Source organism: Odocoileus virginianus, chromosome 2, assembly GCF_023699985.2.
Source record: "Odocoileus virginianus isolate 20LAN1187 ecotype Illinois chromosome 2, Ovbor_1.2, whole genome shotgun sequence".
Taxonomy (NCBI): Eukaryota; Metazoa; Chordata; class Mammalia; order Artiodactyla; family Cervidae; genus Odocoileus; species Odocoileus virginianus.
Window position 1 is genome coordinate 95946261 of NC_069675.1, and position 16486 is coordinate 95962746.

Consider the following 16486-nt stretch of genomic DNA (forward strand, 5'->3'; position numbering starts at 1 on the left):
CTCTTGAGCGTTCCCCACTGATCAGGTGGCAAGTCTGGCAGGAGGGGTTGTCACCCTGTCCATTGCGCGGGTTCCAGCCACTGCCTCACCAAGCGGAGCCGCCAGCCCAAGGGCCGGAGACGGGCAGCCTCCGGCTAGGGCGGGGGACCTGTCGGGAGGAGGAGTGGGCAGGGAGGTGGGATGGTGGGGGAGGAGGGACGGGGGGGCGGGGAGGAGGGAAAGGGGAGGAGCCAGGACGGAGGGAAAAGCCTGGCCCCGCCCCGGCCGCAGGTGGCCGCGAACGCTGAGCGGCTCCTCGAGGGGGCCGGGCCCGGGGGCGGGGCCTGCGAGCACGGTCCCCCGCCTTGTCCCCCGGCCACCACCCCCCGGGCCCTGCCCCCCGGCCCCGAGCTTATAACCCGGGATGCGCGCCGAAACCCGCCCTGCTCCGCCGACTGCTGCAGCCGCTGGTCGCCCGGTAAGGAGGTCCCCCGCCTTCCCACCCTCCAGCCTGTCTCCCTCTGCCCGGATCCCTCCGAGGACCAGCGGAGGAGGCGGAGGGGACTGCGCGCCCCCCGCCCCCGGTTTGGACCCGGACCGGAGGGAAGGGGACCGACGCCCCGACTCCTGTTGCTCAAACGCCGGGCGGCCGGATTCCTGGCTCCCTGGGGCCGCGGGGATGGGACCCGGGCGCGAGTCCGCGGTTGGGGGGGCCGCTGGGGAGCAGGTCCGGTTACTTGTCGCCTTTGCGGGCCGAGGTCCTTTCTGGATCTTCTTCCTTCTCTGATCCAATTTCCTTTATGCCGCGAACCCCACAAACGGAGAACCGCGGGAACCCGAAGGGTGTTGGGGGGGCGGTTCCCGATCTTGTTTGCCCCAGCTCTGACCCCCGTCTCTGTCTCCGCTAGAACCAGAGTGCTAGCCTCACCTGGGCCCCTCGTGCGCCCCCCGGGGGCTTGGGCATCTTGGCCCCTCCCACAGCCCCGCCTCGGTTTCCCCGAGCGGGTGGGCTCGGGGGCTCCAGGCAGCCCGCCCCGAGGGGCCTCGGGTGTGGCTGGGCTCCTTCCTCTGCAGGTGGGGGCTGGGAGGCGGGTCGGTCGCCCGCCTCTGGCTTCTGAAAGGGCTTCGCGTCCTCCGGCCGGTGGGGTCGGCCGCCTCGCCGGGCCGCGGCGCCCGGTTTCCGGCTGGCACCGGACTGTGGGAGGGGCCGCTCCGCAGGAAATGTCAGCCGTCCGTCCGGGTGGCTGTTGCCTCTGGCCCCTTGGCCGGCTGCGCCCTCCAGGGAAGGAGAGGCTGAAATGGAGAAACTCCTCTCCCAACCCGCCAGGGCTCGTCCCGAGGAGGTCCCGTGACCTCAGTGCCTCCCCGCCCCCCCCCCACCTCCAGCCACCGCGGTGTTCCTCTCTGCGAGGTGGGGGCGTCTGCTCCCGACAGCGCCGTCTGCCTGCCCCTCCCGGGCAGGAACAGACCTGTCCTCTCCCCAGGGATGGATCAAATAGGTCCTGGGCTTTGATCCCTCCCCTCCGCGCCCAGACGAGGGACAGGAGAGGGCAGGTTTCTGGGGCCCCGCGGACCCCAGCCCTGAAGGCAGGCACAACTCCACGACTAGATGAGGCTTTGGGTCAACCTCGCAGCTTCCCAAGCCTCAGTTTCTCCATGCCTCATGGCTGACGCAGGTTCAGGGCTCGGGGAACAGTAACAGGGTGTGTACTGTTGGGGGACTTCCCTGGAAGTCCAGTGGTTGAGATCCCCTGCTTCCGCTGCGTGCCTGCTAAATCGATTCAGTCGTGTCCAACTCTTTGGGACACTATGGACTTATAGTCTGCCAGGCTCCTCTGTCCACAGAATTCTCCAGGCAAGAATACTGAAGTGGGTTGCTATGTCCTCCAGGGGATCTTCCTGACCCTCTTATGTCTCCAGCATTGACAGGCAGGTTCTTTACCACTAGTGACACCTAGGAAGTCTACCCACATGTCCCCGGGCAGCCAAAAAAAATTAGGAGGATGTGTACTGTTGTGAGTGGGGCCTGGGTCTGTTTGCTCACTGTCTGGGGAGTGGCCCACCTGGTGCTACCATGCTGGGGGCTATGAATCGGGGTCCCTGCCCTCCTATCTTAGGTTCTGGTGCGGGAGGGAGACTGTGGGGGTGGGATGCTGCCCCAGGTGGAGCCCGCTGCGCGGTTATGCCAAGTAATACTGGCTCTGTTGAGTGCTGGAGAGTGAGTTGGTGAATCCTGCCCACTGAGCACCTAGATCCCAGGCCAGGCCCGGGGCGGGTAAAGGAGAGAGGCCCCCATCCAGCACACTCTTGAGCTCCCCTGAGTACCCACCTGTGCCCCCATCAGCTGCCTGCTTCCCCTGGGCTTATGTGGTCCCTTGGCTGGGATGGTAACTTGGGCCCAGGACCCCAGGAACCTGACTTGGGGGTGGGAAGCAGTCCCAGACTCACCTGCTATGCAAGCACTTTCCCAGTACCCCATCTCATCTTGGTCCTGTGAGTCCTGGGAGGCAAGCCAAGACTGCCAGATGCCTTCATCCAAAGGAACATTGAGCACACAGCCTCTAAAGCGAGCGCCTTGCCTGTGGGCATCCACGTGGAGGGAGATAACCTGTCTGGAATTCAGGGTCTAAGGCCCTGATTTTCTGCTGAAACACTTTGGGCAAAGTTGATCTTCCAGACTTTGGCTCCTTCTTGTGTGGCAGACGCCCTCCCCTGACTTGAGATAGGCCAGGTACCCAAAGGCATTTTGATAGAGTAGAATAAACAAATGAATGAACTCACTTTGCTCCATAACCAAATGCTGTTAGGAGACGGTTTGAGTGAGTGCCTGTCACCAGGGCCTGGTGAGGTCTCCTTAATCTTCCTACCTCCCACCTCCAGACATTCTTATCAAAACTGGAGTTTCAGTCTTCCTAAGTCAAGGCATTCCCCTGTGACCCCTCTACCCTGGCGGGAAGTTTGCTGGAGCGCTGGTGGTATTCCCAAGAGAGGTCAGCATTCCTGAATTGATCTTCAGGCCCCAGGAATTTGCAGCTGACAACCAGCTCCGTATGTAGCCTAGAGCACCCTCAATGCCCTCAACTCATCCATCAGATACAGAAATTGTTCCTCTGTGCCTCACCAAGTCTGTAGATGAAATGAGCTGAATGTGTCACCCTGACGTTCAGGCTGAATCCTGATAGCGGCACCTCCTGGTCAAAGTCTGGAATTGCAGCCTGGCTCTATCCGACATGAATGAGGGCAGCCAAAGGGTTCAAGTTGCAATCCTGAAGTGAGCAAACCCCTAAGTCAGAGAGAATTCTATGACTTAGGTAGAACCAAAAATGCTTTTAAAACGTTTTTAAAAACTAATGAACCCAGCTCGACAGAGTTAGAATGTGAGGGAGGGGTTCCTGAGGAAGAGTCAGGTGGCTGTAGCCACAACATAGAGAGAATTGGTGACTGGTGATGATTCATGGGTTTCCCAGGTGGCTCAAGGCAGGAGACATGGGTTTGATCCCTGGATCGGGAAGATCCCCTGGAGAAGGAAATGGCAAGCCACTCCAGTATTCTTGCCTGGAGAATCCCATGGGCAGAGGAGCCCGGTGGGCTATAGTCCATGGAGTCTCAAAAGAGTCAGACGCAACTAAACAACAGACAAGTCAAGTGAAGGGGAGACAGTCTGTGGCCCCTGTGAGGCCAGAGAGTGTAGGACAGAGAGCAGCAAAGAGCAGGTGGTCTGTAGTCGGCGTAGGTTTCGATCCCCCAGCACCGCCATCCGCTAGCTTGAAACCTGGGCAAGTCTTATAATTTTTCTGAGCCCGGGCTCATCATCTGTAAACAGGTGGTAATAATAGCCCCCACCTTGAAATGATGCCCGTGGGGCACTAAACATAGTAACTGCTCTTGTCATCCTAGCTCTGACGCTGTGGAGCCACATGAATTTTTCTAGTGCTGAGCAACTGCCCAGGCTGGCGGGGCGCATTCAGCGGGAGCTGGCCGGAAGGCTCTGGCTGGAGCCCTGGAGAATGCCTCCTGCCTTGCCAGCTAAGGTCAGGCTGGCAGGCGTCTTGGAATGAGGCCCTCTTCTTCCCTTCCCAGGTGTCCCTCTTTGGCAGCCGGTTGGCCGGACTGGCCCCGGGAACCAGGGGCATGAATGTTCTCAGCAGAGGTCGTGTGCCTGGGAGCTGGGGCACCTGCCCTTTGCCCTCCCTGGAGGTTGGGGCGATGGCAAGGCCCTAGCTGGGAGGATGGCTGAGTCCTCAGGCGGGAAGCCCCGTGTCCTGGGGCATCAGAACCAGAAGGACTTTCAGGCGGTGGTGCCAATGGTGATACTAAGGCTTGGAGAGTAAGGGGCTTGCCCAACAGGGGTAGGGGAGTTCGGTGGGCACAGGTGTGGTGCCCAGCTCTGGGCTCTGGGCCCCTCTCAGAATCTTACTGAATCCACAATTGCTCCGTGGGGGGATGGGATGTTCTTGCTCTCAGCTCCTGTAACCCAGGTCTGGAGAACCCAGCCACTGCACTCTGCGCTAGTCTCTTCCACTCCCTCTCCCCTAAACCGAGGCCTCCTTGCTTGCTTGGCTTAATTTAGGTTCTGCAGCAAGCAGGCTGCCGGGACCTTGCTGGTGGGGGAAGGGGAGAGGTTCAGCAGGAAGGCAAGAGCAAGGCCAGTGTCAGATTGCATCATATTCTCAGCCCACCTGCCCTGCTAATCTCTCTACACACGCAGGCCCAAACACACCAGACACACACACACGTGTGTGTGTGTGTGTGCAGACACAGGTACATGCATACGGTCTCAGGTACATGCTCCCAGGGAAATGCAGGCATACGTGTGCACGCACACACACACACACACACACACATCCCTGCATGCAGGCACACGCTCCAGGGTGCACACATTCCATCATGAGGTTCAGACCCGGAGGCTGAGGCCCTCCGCCTGTGTCCTGGCTGACAGAAGAGGCTCACGAGTTTCCAGATGAGAGTTTCCAGATGAGAGCGTGCGTGGAATTCCAGACGTGGAGGGGATTTTAACCCTCTCTTTTTATAGGTGAGGAGCAGGCCTCCAGACAGCAAAATCAGCAGCCTTGTTCTAAGCGCTTGCCACCTGCCAGGCACTGAGAGATGGTCCTTGTCTCCGCAGAGCTCACAGCGGGCAGTGGGGGCAGGGTGCATCGTGACTGTGCTGTGATGGGCCACAGACGGGGGCACGGCGCAGGGTGGGGGGGCGGTCACTGAGGCAGAACCAGGCAGGCCCAGGTGGTCTGCCTCCATGGGGCCGCCCCTCCCCTACTCCGGGGCCCATCCTCTGGCTCCAGGGCCTTTGGGGATTGGCAAAGTGGGAATGACCCCTAGAAGGTGGATGAGTTTGGGCCTGCCTCACCTCTCCCTGTCACTCTGGGTTGTCTGGGCCACCGGCAGCTTCCCAGACCCCACACCTTGTCCCAGGGATCCATGCCCTCCTCCACCCCACCCCAGAGAGGGTAACCTTGTACTTTTGAGTCTAGCTGATCTGAGTTTGAATCTGGGCTCTGCCACTTAGCAGTCAAATGAGGCCTTGAGCAAGTTCTTTAATGCAAGCCTCAGTTTCCCTATCTCTAAAATGGGGATGACACAAATGGAGGCCATCACCTATAACGGACACATTCATTATCTTGATTGTGGTGGTGATTTCATGGGTGTAGACACACCGAACCTTTTAGCTATATGCAGTTTATGGTTATTTGTATCTCAATAGAGCTGTACAAATAATGCAACATTACTCTCCTCACCCCATCCAGCCCTGTCAAAGCACACAAACACACAACTAGGAGCTAGACAGGTGGCTCTGGGGTCCTGAGTCTCCCTGTTCAGCAAGGCTGCCCAAAGGGGAGTCCAGGGACTGGGTAAGCTGTGTTCACGGCCTCTGGTGTCACCCAGCCGCTGGGTCAAGACAGGTTCTGGAAGCCGCAATCTACTCTTTCAACTTCAGGCACTTCCTACCTTGAGTCCTTCCTGCCTCCCTCTCTCCTGGATGGCCGTTGCCTGGATGGCTGCGCTTGCTATGGGCACAGCTGCTGGCCCCACCCTGCCCGGGACTGCCTGGCAGGTGGCTGAATGAATGCCCACTGAAGGGGGACGTCTTGGACATTTATCCATCAGAACCGTTCTCAACCTCACTGTTCATGAGATGTTTCCCCTTCCTAGTCCCAAGGGCAGGAAGGACATGTGAGCCCTGAGACCGGCCGGCGGGCGGTCTGGTGAGATGCCAGGGACTGCAGATGGCATAGGGCTTCCCAGGTGGCTCAGGCGGTAAAGAATCCGCCTACCAGTGCATGAGACGTGGGTTCGATCCCTGGATCGGGAAGATCCCCTGGAGCAGGAAATAGCAACCCCCTCCAGTGTTCTTGCCTGGGAAATCGAATGGACAGAGGAGCCTGGGGACTGCAGTCCATGGGGTCACAAAGACTTCGTGACTAAAACAGCAGCAGCTGCAGAACATAGGATGAGCACTCTTGTCCCTCGGTTGGGCTGGCTTCTGCTGCAAAGGGCTGGGTGACCGCTTTGCCACTAAACCTCCAGGCTCTTTGAGGATATAAGAGCCTGCATACTTGGGAGCAAGGTGACACCCCTTCTGGGCTTACGTGGATTAGTGCAGGGGTGTCCACAGCCTTTCCCAATAGATTCTATTGAGGATCGTGACGTTGGTCAGTCTCCAGTGTAAACGTTCCCACCAGAAGCAAGCACACTCCTAGTAAGTGCAGGAAGCTGGGACCAGATGGCCTGGATCCAGATCTAGCCCTGCCACCTGCTGACCGTAGGACTTCAAGCAAGTGACCCCGCCTCTCTGACCCTCAGTCTCGGATGCAGAACAGCATCTTTGCTCAGGGCCACGTGGAGAGTGCAGGGGAGGCAGGGCAAGCCAAAGTGTAGCCTGAGGCTTCGGGGAGGGCCTTCGGGGCTGAAGGAACAGCGGCTGCAAAGGCAAGGAGTGAGGAGGCCCTGGTACCTTCTGGAAGCTTCAGTGTAGCTGAGGAGAGGGAGGGGCCGGTGGGGGACACACCTGTCCTGGTGCGGAAGGACAGATCTGTCGTCCGGACGCCCAGCTGCCTTCTCCCTCTGGGCCTCGGGATGACCTATGGGCTTCCCAGGTGGCGCTAGTGGTGAAGAACCTGCCAATGCAGGAGACGCGAGAGACGTGGGTTCCACCCCTGGGTTGGGAAGATCCCCTGGAATAGGAAATGGCAACCCACTCCAGTATTCTTGCCTGCAGAACTCTCATGGACAGAGGAGCCTGGCGGGCTACAGTCCACGGGGTCGCAAAGAGTCAGTTGCAGCTGAGCACGGACAGGGCGAGACAGGGCCTCGGATCCCCCTCTGCACATGGGGCGTTAGTTGGTCTCCAAGCTCCTCCCAACTAATCTTTCCGGAGTTGAGTTCTCTGAGGTGTTTGGGTTCCCTTGTGTTTCCTGTCTCAGAGGTGATTGCATTTGAAAAGAACCTAAAACCCCTTTGTGTGAATGTTCCCTGGGCCCCGGTGGAAGAGGTCTGGGGGGCGTGGCTCTGCCCCCAGCATCCTGTCCCCCATGGAGCCGAGAGGGCACCCTGCCTCCTGGGGAGAGCCGAGGTCCTGGAGCCAGAGAGACGTGTGCTCTGCAAGCTCGAGCTAGCCACGACCTCTCCAAGCTTCAGTCTCCGCCTCCCCAGCGGCAGGCTTGACGCCCGCTTCCTGGGGTCGGAGCGGGGGTGCTGGGTAATCTGTATGCGGCTCCCAGGGCCATGCCTTGGCCTGGCCCAGCTTAGCAAGGAGGTTAGCAAGGAGCTGTGTGGGCTGCCTGAGACTCAGGAGACGGCCCCTCCCTCTCCTGATGCTGTGACCTTGGCCTCCTGACCTTGGTCCCAACAGCTCAGTCTTTTGTTTTCTTCTCCAGCTGGTGGGGGATTGGCTACATGCCCCCCCACCCCCCGCCAGGCTCCAGCATGGTCTGTGGGGGTGTGCAGGGTCAGGGTCTCCCAGGGAGAATGGGGCGGTGAAAGAGGTGTGGCTGCATGAAATGTCAGCTCCTCAGCTGCTCTTGTTGACAGCTGAACGTCTTGTTCCAAACCCCATGGCGGCCTGTCTGGGGGAGAAGGCTGCCCAAGGCCAGGAGGGAGCTGTTGGCAGGGGCTGGCAGGCGGGGTGTGGGGGGCTGGCTCCGGGTCACTCACATTCCTTCTCGCCTCCCTCTAGTCACGATGTCCGGCAAAGGCTCTGTGGTTCTGGCCTACAGTGGGGGCCTGGACACCTCCTGCATCCTCGTGTGGCTGAAGGAGCAAGGCTATGACGTCATTGCCTACCTGGTGAGGGGGCGCCCGGCGTGTCTGTCTTTCTACCTGTTGGCCCTGCTGCCTACCTGCCCCCTCACCCAAGCCTGTCTTAAACTGTAGGGAAATTCTTGTTTTCGGCCTCTTTCTGTTAGGTGAGCTCCTTTGCTGCCCCCCAGGTCTGAGATGCGCCCTGGAGCATAAAGGAGGCTGGCTGTCTGTGTACTCACTGAAGCAGGGGTGGGGGCACCAGGAGTGAGTGTGGCGGAGCTGCTAAGCCAGCCTGCCCAGCGAGGGTCCAGGGGCTTGGCTTGGGTCTGCTAAAGACCATGGAAAGTCCTCAGTAACTCAGCAAAGATCTAGGCTCCTACATGGGCTAAGCTAGATGATTAGAGATCACCTAATTCTGAACAGCAAATAGGCCACAGGCCATAGGTAATAGATTAACTAAAATGCCACTCCCCCAACCAGGGTCCATAGCAGATATCCCCAATCAAACCAGCTTCACTTCTGATAAACCTGGACATAACCTCTGAGTCTTTCTCCATATGACTGGCAAATTTTAGAAACCCAGCTTAAGCCAAACAAAACCAAAAATAAACAAAACAAGAAAAGAAAACCAACACAATACAGTTTTTCATATAACCGAGAAGGCCAGGATATGATGGCTTCAGGCAAGGCTGGATCCAGGCGCTTATCTGGATTTGCCTCCATCTTGGCTTGGTGTCATTCTTGGCCTCTCCACAGGGCAGGCAAGGCTCTCATCATCCCCTAGTCTTGCCAGAGAAAGGAAAGCTTTCCCCAAAGGCTCTGATAGAAAGACCAAGGGAACACTCATTCACTGACCAAAGTGTCTGCCCATCACTCATTTGTCAGTATGGTTGTCCCTTGGAGGCTTGTCTCTGTAGTGAGCAGGAAACATTTACTCTCATCCATCCCTATGTGAGGGCTTCCCAGGTGGCACTAGTGGTAAAGAACTTGCCTGCCAGTGCAGGAGATGTAAGAGATGCAGGTTTGATCCCTGGGTCGGGAAGATGCCCTGGAGAAGGAAATGGCAACCCACTCCAGTGTTCTTGCCTGGAGAACTCCATGGACAGAGGAGCCTGACTGGCTACAGTCCATATGGTCACTGAAGTGTCTTAGCACTCATATGCATCCCTGTAGAAAGAGGTCCCAGGAGAGAAGGTTCTGTTCCCAGAGGAAGTGAGGAGGGGGCACTGGACAGGAGAAGTTCATTATTGTCAAGAATGGTTTGCAGTTAAAGTCAGTCTACCACTGGAAACGGTGCTGACCCCGTGCCACTCAAGTGGAGGGTGAGGGTGAGGCCCAGGGAGGGGAAGTACCTGGCCCACAGCCCCCTGCTGAGAGCAAGCTGTGACTTTGAGTAAATGCGAAGAGCCTGGAGAGTGTGCATCCCTCCATGGCAGCACAGTGGGCTGTCCAGGTCCCAGACTATCACCAGGCAGATTTAAAAGCTGAGTGACCTCAGAAAAAGCACCTGCACCTGGACTCTGGGAACATTCTGGAATCTGCTGAGCGGAATCCAGGGTCAAGTCTGGGCAGGAGGCCAGAGTGTAGCCAGCAGAAAACACGCCCGTGTCTAGACGGGGCTGTCAGAACCAGAGGTCGGGCTCCAGCAGGGGGACAGCTGGGCACTCCTAGCCTGGGCCTCTGCGTCCCGCCAGCTCTGGTGCCCGGGGCAGTCAAGTTGCTGCACTTGACTGGGGCAGTGAGCGGGGAGTCAGGCAGCTGCTGACAAGTCAACCTTTGTACTGGCTTTGGGGGAATTTCGGGAAGAGGTTAATGGGTTCACAGGCAGCTTAGACCTTTAATGCAGTGGCAGCGAATGTTGCAACCCCTCGGGCCAGGTGCACAGGGCCAGATTCAGCCTGTCCGACTCCTTGAAACTGCTTTCCAGAGAGCTCCAAGGAGTACGGCGTCCCCAGACCCTGGTTCTTGTCCTTTCTCCTTCCTACTGTGACCTCAGCCATCCAAAGAAAACCACCTTCATCTGAAGATGGTTGTGTGTGAAAGACACCTGCCCAGGACTCACCATCGGGTGGAGATAGTGCGGTGGGGGATGGCGGAGGTGGGGGGTGGTGACACTCTTCTCAGCTCTTCTTTCTGCCCCTGGGCTGATGGGTTCTCCCTGCTTCTGCTTGTCAGGCCAACATCGGCCAGAAGGAAGATTTTGAAGAAGCCAGAAAGAAGGCAGTGAAGCTCGGGGCCAAAAAGGTACCGAGTGGGAGGCAGGGCTTGGGGCTGGAAATGGGATCTGACATGTTGGCAGCCGTGCGGGCCCCTGTCCCAGAGCTCCTTGCCTCCCACGCCCCTTCCAGTTGATCTTCTTGCTTCCAAGAGTGTGAGGTCAGTTCCTTCCGCTTTTGGTGTGAGGGGTTCCCTTGTGGCTCAGCTGGTAAAGAATCTGCCTGCAATGCAGGAGACCTGGGTTCAATTCCTGGGTTGGAAAGATCCCCTGGAGAAGGGGAAGGCTACCCACTTCAGTGTTCTGGCCTGGAGAATTCCATGGACCGTATAGTCCCTGGGGTTGCAAAGAGTCAGACACAACTGTGTGACTTTCACTTTCACTTTGGTGAGTGTACCATCTTCTGGTTTCTCCTAGCCTCTCTTCCACCCAATCACCTCCCCATCAGTCTACCTCTTCCTCATCCATCCATTCACCTGCCCACCCCTCATCCATCTACCTGTCCATCCACCCATCCTTCCATCCACTCAACAGTATCAGTGAGCAGGGCATAAGATGAACATGGCCATCATGGTCCCTGCTCACATAAACTCACAGTACAAAGGAACATGGTATCTGTGAAGTGCAATAAAATGCAATAAAACTCACATCAGAAGTATTAGGAAGCTGTCAAGTTCACAGTATCAGATACAAGTTTTCCATAACTCTAGTTTCTTTACTGGAAAGTTTGAGTTTTATCATTGGCAACAAATATTTTTATGCAAAACATGGCCAAAAACCCAAGTCTTAATTGACTTTGTTTTGTCTGTCAGTCCTTTATTCAAGTATGAATGATGGTTTATGAGAAGAGTGGCTAATTTAGCTAGTAACTCACTTGGGCATGCAGTAGAAATGCTTCGTGTGTTTATCACATTTTGTGTTTAAGAGTTGGGGCTTCATCAGTGGCACAGTGATAAAGGATTCACCAAAAATGCAGGAGACACTGGAGATATATGTTTGATCCCTGGGTCAGGAAGACTTCCTGGAGGAGGGCATGGCAACCCACTTCAGTATTCTTGCCTGGAAAATCCCATGGACAGAGGAGCCTGGTGGGCTATAGTCTATAGGGTCACAGAGTGTTGAACACAGCTGAAGTGACTTAGCATGCACACACTCATGCACTCAAGAGTTGAGACTTAGCAAAAGTGAATCGTTTTCTACTGCAGTTTCAAGACCACCATTAAGCATCTGTTAGCCACGTCTGCCTTAGACGCAGGCCATTGGAGACTCTGTATTCTGACAGTGCCCTGTCCTTGCCAAGGCTCCTTCCCATGGACTGTTCTTCTGTAGGTGTTCATTGAGGACATCAGCAAGGAGTTTGTGGAGGAGTTCATCTGGCCGGCCATCCAGTCCAGCGCACTGTACGAGGACCGTTACCTCCTGGGCACCTCTCTCGCCAGGCCCTGCATCGCCCGCAAGCAGGTGGAGATCGCCCAGCGAGAAGGAGCCAAGTATGTGTCTCACGGCGCCACAGGAAAGGTGAGGCCAGGCTGTGTGGCTGTGGAGGGTGAGGACGCAGGGGCCTGCCGGGGGGACATGGGCAGCCTGTCCTGATGGACGGTCCTCGAGCAGTTGTTGGTTCTCCCCCAGAACAGTCTGCTGTGCCGTGGACAGACTGGCCCACCCAGCATGACTAAGAGGAATATGTGGACAGACTGGCCCACCCAGCATGACTAAGAGGAATATGTGGACAGACTGGCCCGTCCACTCTAAGGGGAATATTTCTAGTAGGGAGTTAGGGACAGCTCCACTCTGTGCCCCAAGTGTGTGAGTCCCATGTTCCCGGTGTGGTGGGAGCCATGTCACCCCGTTTTTTCAAACCTGCCTCTGAGGCACAGGCCCATCTTTTTCTTTTTTCGTGCCTAGTATTATTTATTTCAAAACTATTATAAAAGATGAAAAACCATCAAATATCTGTAAATAGGGGATTGACTGCATAAATAACACAGTGGTATGCAATGCAGTCATGAAGAGCAATGAGAGTGATCACCCAGAATGCATATAGTAAGTGAAAACAGGCAAGGTGCACAATTGTATGATGTCATATACTACATTTTGCATAAGAAAGAAACACTGAGAAGTTAAATGAAAACTCTCCACAGTGAGTGGAAGGGGCAGGAATGGAATAGATGTCTCTATTGTGTTTGTTTTTTTTTGGCTGCGCTGGGGCTTCATTGCAGGGCGAGAGCTTTGTTGGCTGCGGCATGTGGGATCTTAGTTCCCCAACCAGGGATGGAACCCGAGTCCCCTGCATTGCCAGGCAGACTCTTAACCTCTGGACCACCAGGGAAATCCCTCTTAATAACATATTGCATAGATTTGATTTTGAAAACATCAAGGTTGAATTTAAAAGATAAAATTCACTAAGCCATCTATCTCAAGAAACTGAAAGCAGATGGAAAGAAATGAACCTACTGTATGTCCAGTCTGTGACGCAATCACACAGAAGAAAGAAGTATTCCAGTGTGAGCTTAGCACACAATATTCCACTGAACAGTAGGATATGTTCTGAGGTGGACATCTGGCCAAGGTCACAGCGCAAGTCGTGCAACACAGTGGACAGGGGACCTCCCGTTCCCAGAGGGCTTGAGTCCGAGCTGCGTGACCTTGATTAAGGGCCTTGCCTTTCCTGAGCCTCAGTTTCTTCACTTGCAAAGTGGAGAGCAGGCCCTGTCTTCGTTTCCAGGGCAACAGCATCACAGACTGGTCGGTGTAAACACCAGGAACGGAGCCTCTCACATCTCTGGAGGCCAGAAGTCCAAAGTCAAGGTGTTGGCGGCCCAAAAGTTCTAGGGAAGGGCTCCAGGCTCTCCCCTGGCCTCCTTGGCTCATGGGTGCATCACCCCAGGCCTCCATCTCCACGCGGCCATCTCCTCGGGCATCTTCACATTTGTCTTCCCCATGCATGTCTGGTTCTGTGTCCAAATTTCTTCTTTATCCCAGGACACCAGTCATACCCACCCTAATGACTTCATCTTAACTAGATGATGTCTGTAAGACTCTATTTCCAAATAAGGTCCCATTTTGAAGGGCTAGGGGTGGTTAGGGCATCACCATACCTTTTGTAGGGGGACACAGTTCAATCTGGGTCACACCTTCTACTTCCGGCCCTTGTGTGTAGGAGGGCAGGTGGAAGGACGATCCTGGGGGTAGAAGACATTAAAGCCCCCAGGAATCTTGTTAGGACAAGATCCCTAGCGATGCCCGTGGCTGTGTGGCGGCGTTACTGGGGACTCTCACACACTCAGTGGACACCCCGCCTACAGGGATGGGGCGCGCCAGCACCCACGTCCTGACCAGACACAGCCCCCGACCCCAGGCAGCGCGGGGGGAGGGGGCAGGCCCTGGCTCGGAGTGACAGCGAGTCACACTCAGACTGTGATGGGCGAGACGCCGTTTGGGCGCTGGGCACCGCAACGGTCTTGAACTCCTTGAGCCCCTTGTCCCGCCCTCAGGGGGCCTCTGTCCCAGCGAGGGAGAAGATGGACGCGGGAACGGGTGGCTTAGCGTCTGTGCCGGGGGGGCCATGGGGACAGCAGGCGGAGGCCGAGGAAAGTCTGCCCGGCAGAGCTCGGTCCTGGGCACGGAGTCCTGGGACGTGTGCCAGGTGGTGGGCAAAGGCCCGGAGACAAGGGGAGACTCCTGAATGGAGTGGGAGCTGCAGCCTGAGAGAAGCAGCAGGGCAGGGCTGGCCCGGGGCCACGCTAAGGCCTTTGGTTTCATCTGGAAGACCCCTGGCTGGACGGAGGTGGCCAGTGACCCCCCGCCCCTGCCCAACCCATGGCATGTAGGGGCTTGTTCTGGACCAAAACGGTGGCTCCTGTAGAAGAAGCAGGCTGGTGGGTGTGGCCCTAGTTTTCACCAACACCCTAGTTGGGAGCAGACTTTGAAAATCCAGAGCGTGGATCTGGCTGTTTGGACAGGGACCTGAGTTCCGCCTTCCACCTTCAGAGATTCCAGATTGTGTTCCGTCTTCCACTTGGATGGTGGGAGAGGGTACAGGAGAACTCAGAGGTTCTGGACTCCCAGATTTACAGCTGGGTCCAGGTTCTGGCTTCCCTGCATACACTGTGTGACTTCATCCCATGAGTCTCTGTTTCCTCATCTGTGCAATGGGAATAAAATAGAACTGGCTCATGGGGTAGCTGGGAGCAATGACCAGAATTTCAGTGAAGGGCTCAGTACAGACCTGGCACATCATCAACTCTCAGGGAGAGGGAAGTGCCCCACTCAATCACAGAATGAACCTCTCAGCCTCTCACCTATTCATGACGAAACAAGCTGGATAGTGAGCCCCCGGTTCCAGGAGGTATTCAAGCTCAGGCCAGGAAATGAGGATTATGGATGAATGCATGTATGGTGGGTCTGCCCCTGGCTGGGGAGGCTCTGTGGATCCAGGGAGAGACCCCTGCCAGACTAGCTCACAGGTAGCTGGGAATGGCCTCCCAGGCGGTACAGTGGTAAAGAGTTAATCTACCAACCTCGTCCCCAACACTTAATGCTTCCAGGCCCCGCCACCACGGCACCATTGAACTTAGGAAGGTTGGAAATGCCGCTGCTGCTGCTGCTAAGTCGCTTCACTCGTGTCCGACTCTGTGCAACCCCACAGATGGCAGCCCACCAGGCTCCTCCATCCCTGGGATTCTCCAGGCAAGAATACTGGAGTGGGTTGCCATTTCCTTCTCCACGGAAATGCCACAGACCCTCTTAAAATTAAATTGGCTTTACTTTTAAAATAATGCGCCTAAGCTGCTTTGATGGGCTTTCCTGGTGGCTCAGTGGTAAAGAATCCACCTGCAATGCAGGAGACCTGGGTTTGATCCCTGGGTCGGGAAGATCCCCTGGAGGAAGAAATAGCAACTCACACCAGTAGTCTTGCCTGGAGAATCCCCACGGACAGAGGAGCCTGGCGGGCTACAGTCGATAGGGTCACAAAGAGTCAGACACAACTGAAGGGGGACGTGGCAACCCACTCCAGTATTGCCTGGGAAACTGCATGGACAGAGGAGCCTGGTGGGCTACAGTCCTTGGGGTTGCAAAGAGCCAGACATAACTGAGCCTGTGAGCCCGCTGGTGGAAACAGCGGCCAGCAGTTGTGTGCGTCACTCCATTTGGACACAAGAGGGCACCAGAGGCTCAGGTTTGAGGCCTTCCTGGGCTGACCCCGCAGGGAATCTGTTTCCCTCTCTGGTTCTGCAGGGCTTGGGTTCTGAGAACACTGGCTGCGGTAGTTTTGTGGCCTCTGGAGATCTGGGGACAGTCCTGCAGTTCGGTGTCCATTAGAGAGACAGATTTGAAACATTACTGGGGGGGCTCCAAGACCAGCAGCAGGAAGGCCACAGGGGACGAGGTGTCCCAGTCTGCCCTCAACCCCGACATCTCCCACCTCTTCTGGGGGTTGATGGGCATGACTTACTCCCGTGCCTCGGTTTCCCGTAGTTTACATGACCTGGGGAAGCCCCCAGCAGCCTCTGAAGACAGATGCCTACAAGAGTGGGGAGAATGAGGAGGAGCAGGGAGGCCTGGAGGGTTCCAGAGGACGCCAGGCATGAGACAGGGGGTTGCTAGGGAGAGAGGGGCCACCTGCCTGCAGGGGCTGGTGGTCTGTTTGCCCCCCACCCCCCAGGAGGGGGGGCATCAGTGACTTGAACACGTGAGATGAGCGTCCAGAGTGAACGATGCAGCCTGCAGGAGGCTGGCAACCCAGAGTCAGATCCAGGTGGGACGCTTGAGCCGGAACTTTCTGCAAGCTGGGCCCCAGGGCCTTAGGGCCCTCGTTCCAGCCTCTCATGCACTAGCTCACTGACTCCACCCCCTGAACCCCCACCCAGCCCTGGCTTTCCTTCACGCCCTGGGATGCCCATATGTGCAAAGCCACTTCCTTCATGTCTGACTCTGTGACCCCAAGGACCGTAGCCTGCCAGGCTCCTCTGTCCATGGAATTCTGTAGGCAAGAATGCTGGAGTAGTTTGCCATGCTCTCATAAAGGGGATCTTC

The 16486-nt window shown here is 56.6% G+C and overlaps 1 protein-coding gene across 1 annotated transcript in view; it reads left to right on the forward strand.

The window, feature by feature from the left end:
* The first annotated feature begins 373 nt into the window (after positions 1–373).
* The window catches only part of ASS1 (argininosuccinate synthase 1), a 52388-nt gene continuing 36275 nt past the window's right edge, over positions 374–16486 (forward strand). Inside the window, exons 1-4 of the mRNA XM_020875577.2 lie at positions 374–457; positions 8171–8280; positions 10411–10479; positions 11780–11968. Coding sequence (XP_020731236.1) covers positions 8176–8280; positions 10411–10479; positions 11780–11968 — 363 coding nt within the window. The 5' untranslated portion in view covers positions 374–457; positions 8171–8175. The remainder of the gene's footprint in view (positions 458–8170; positions 8281–10410; positions 10480–11779; positions 11969–16486) is intronic.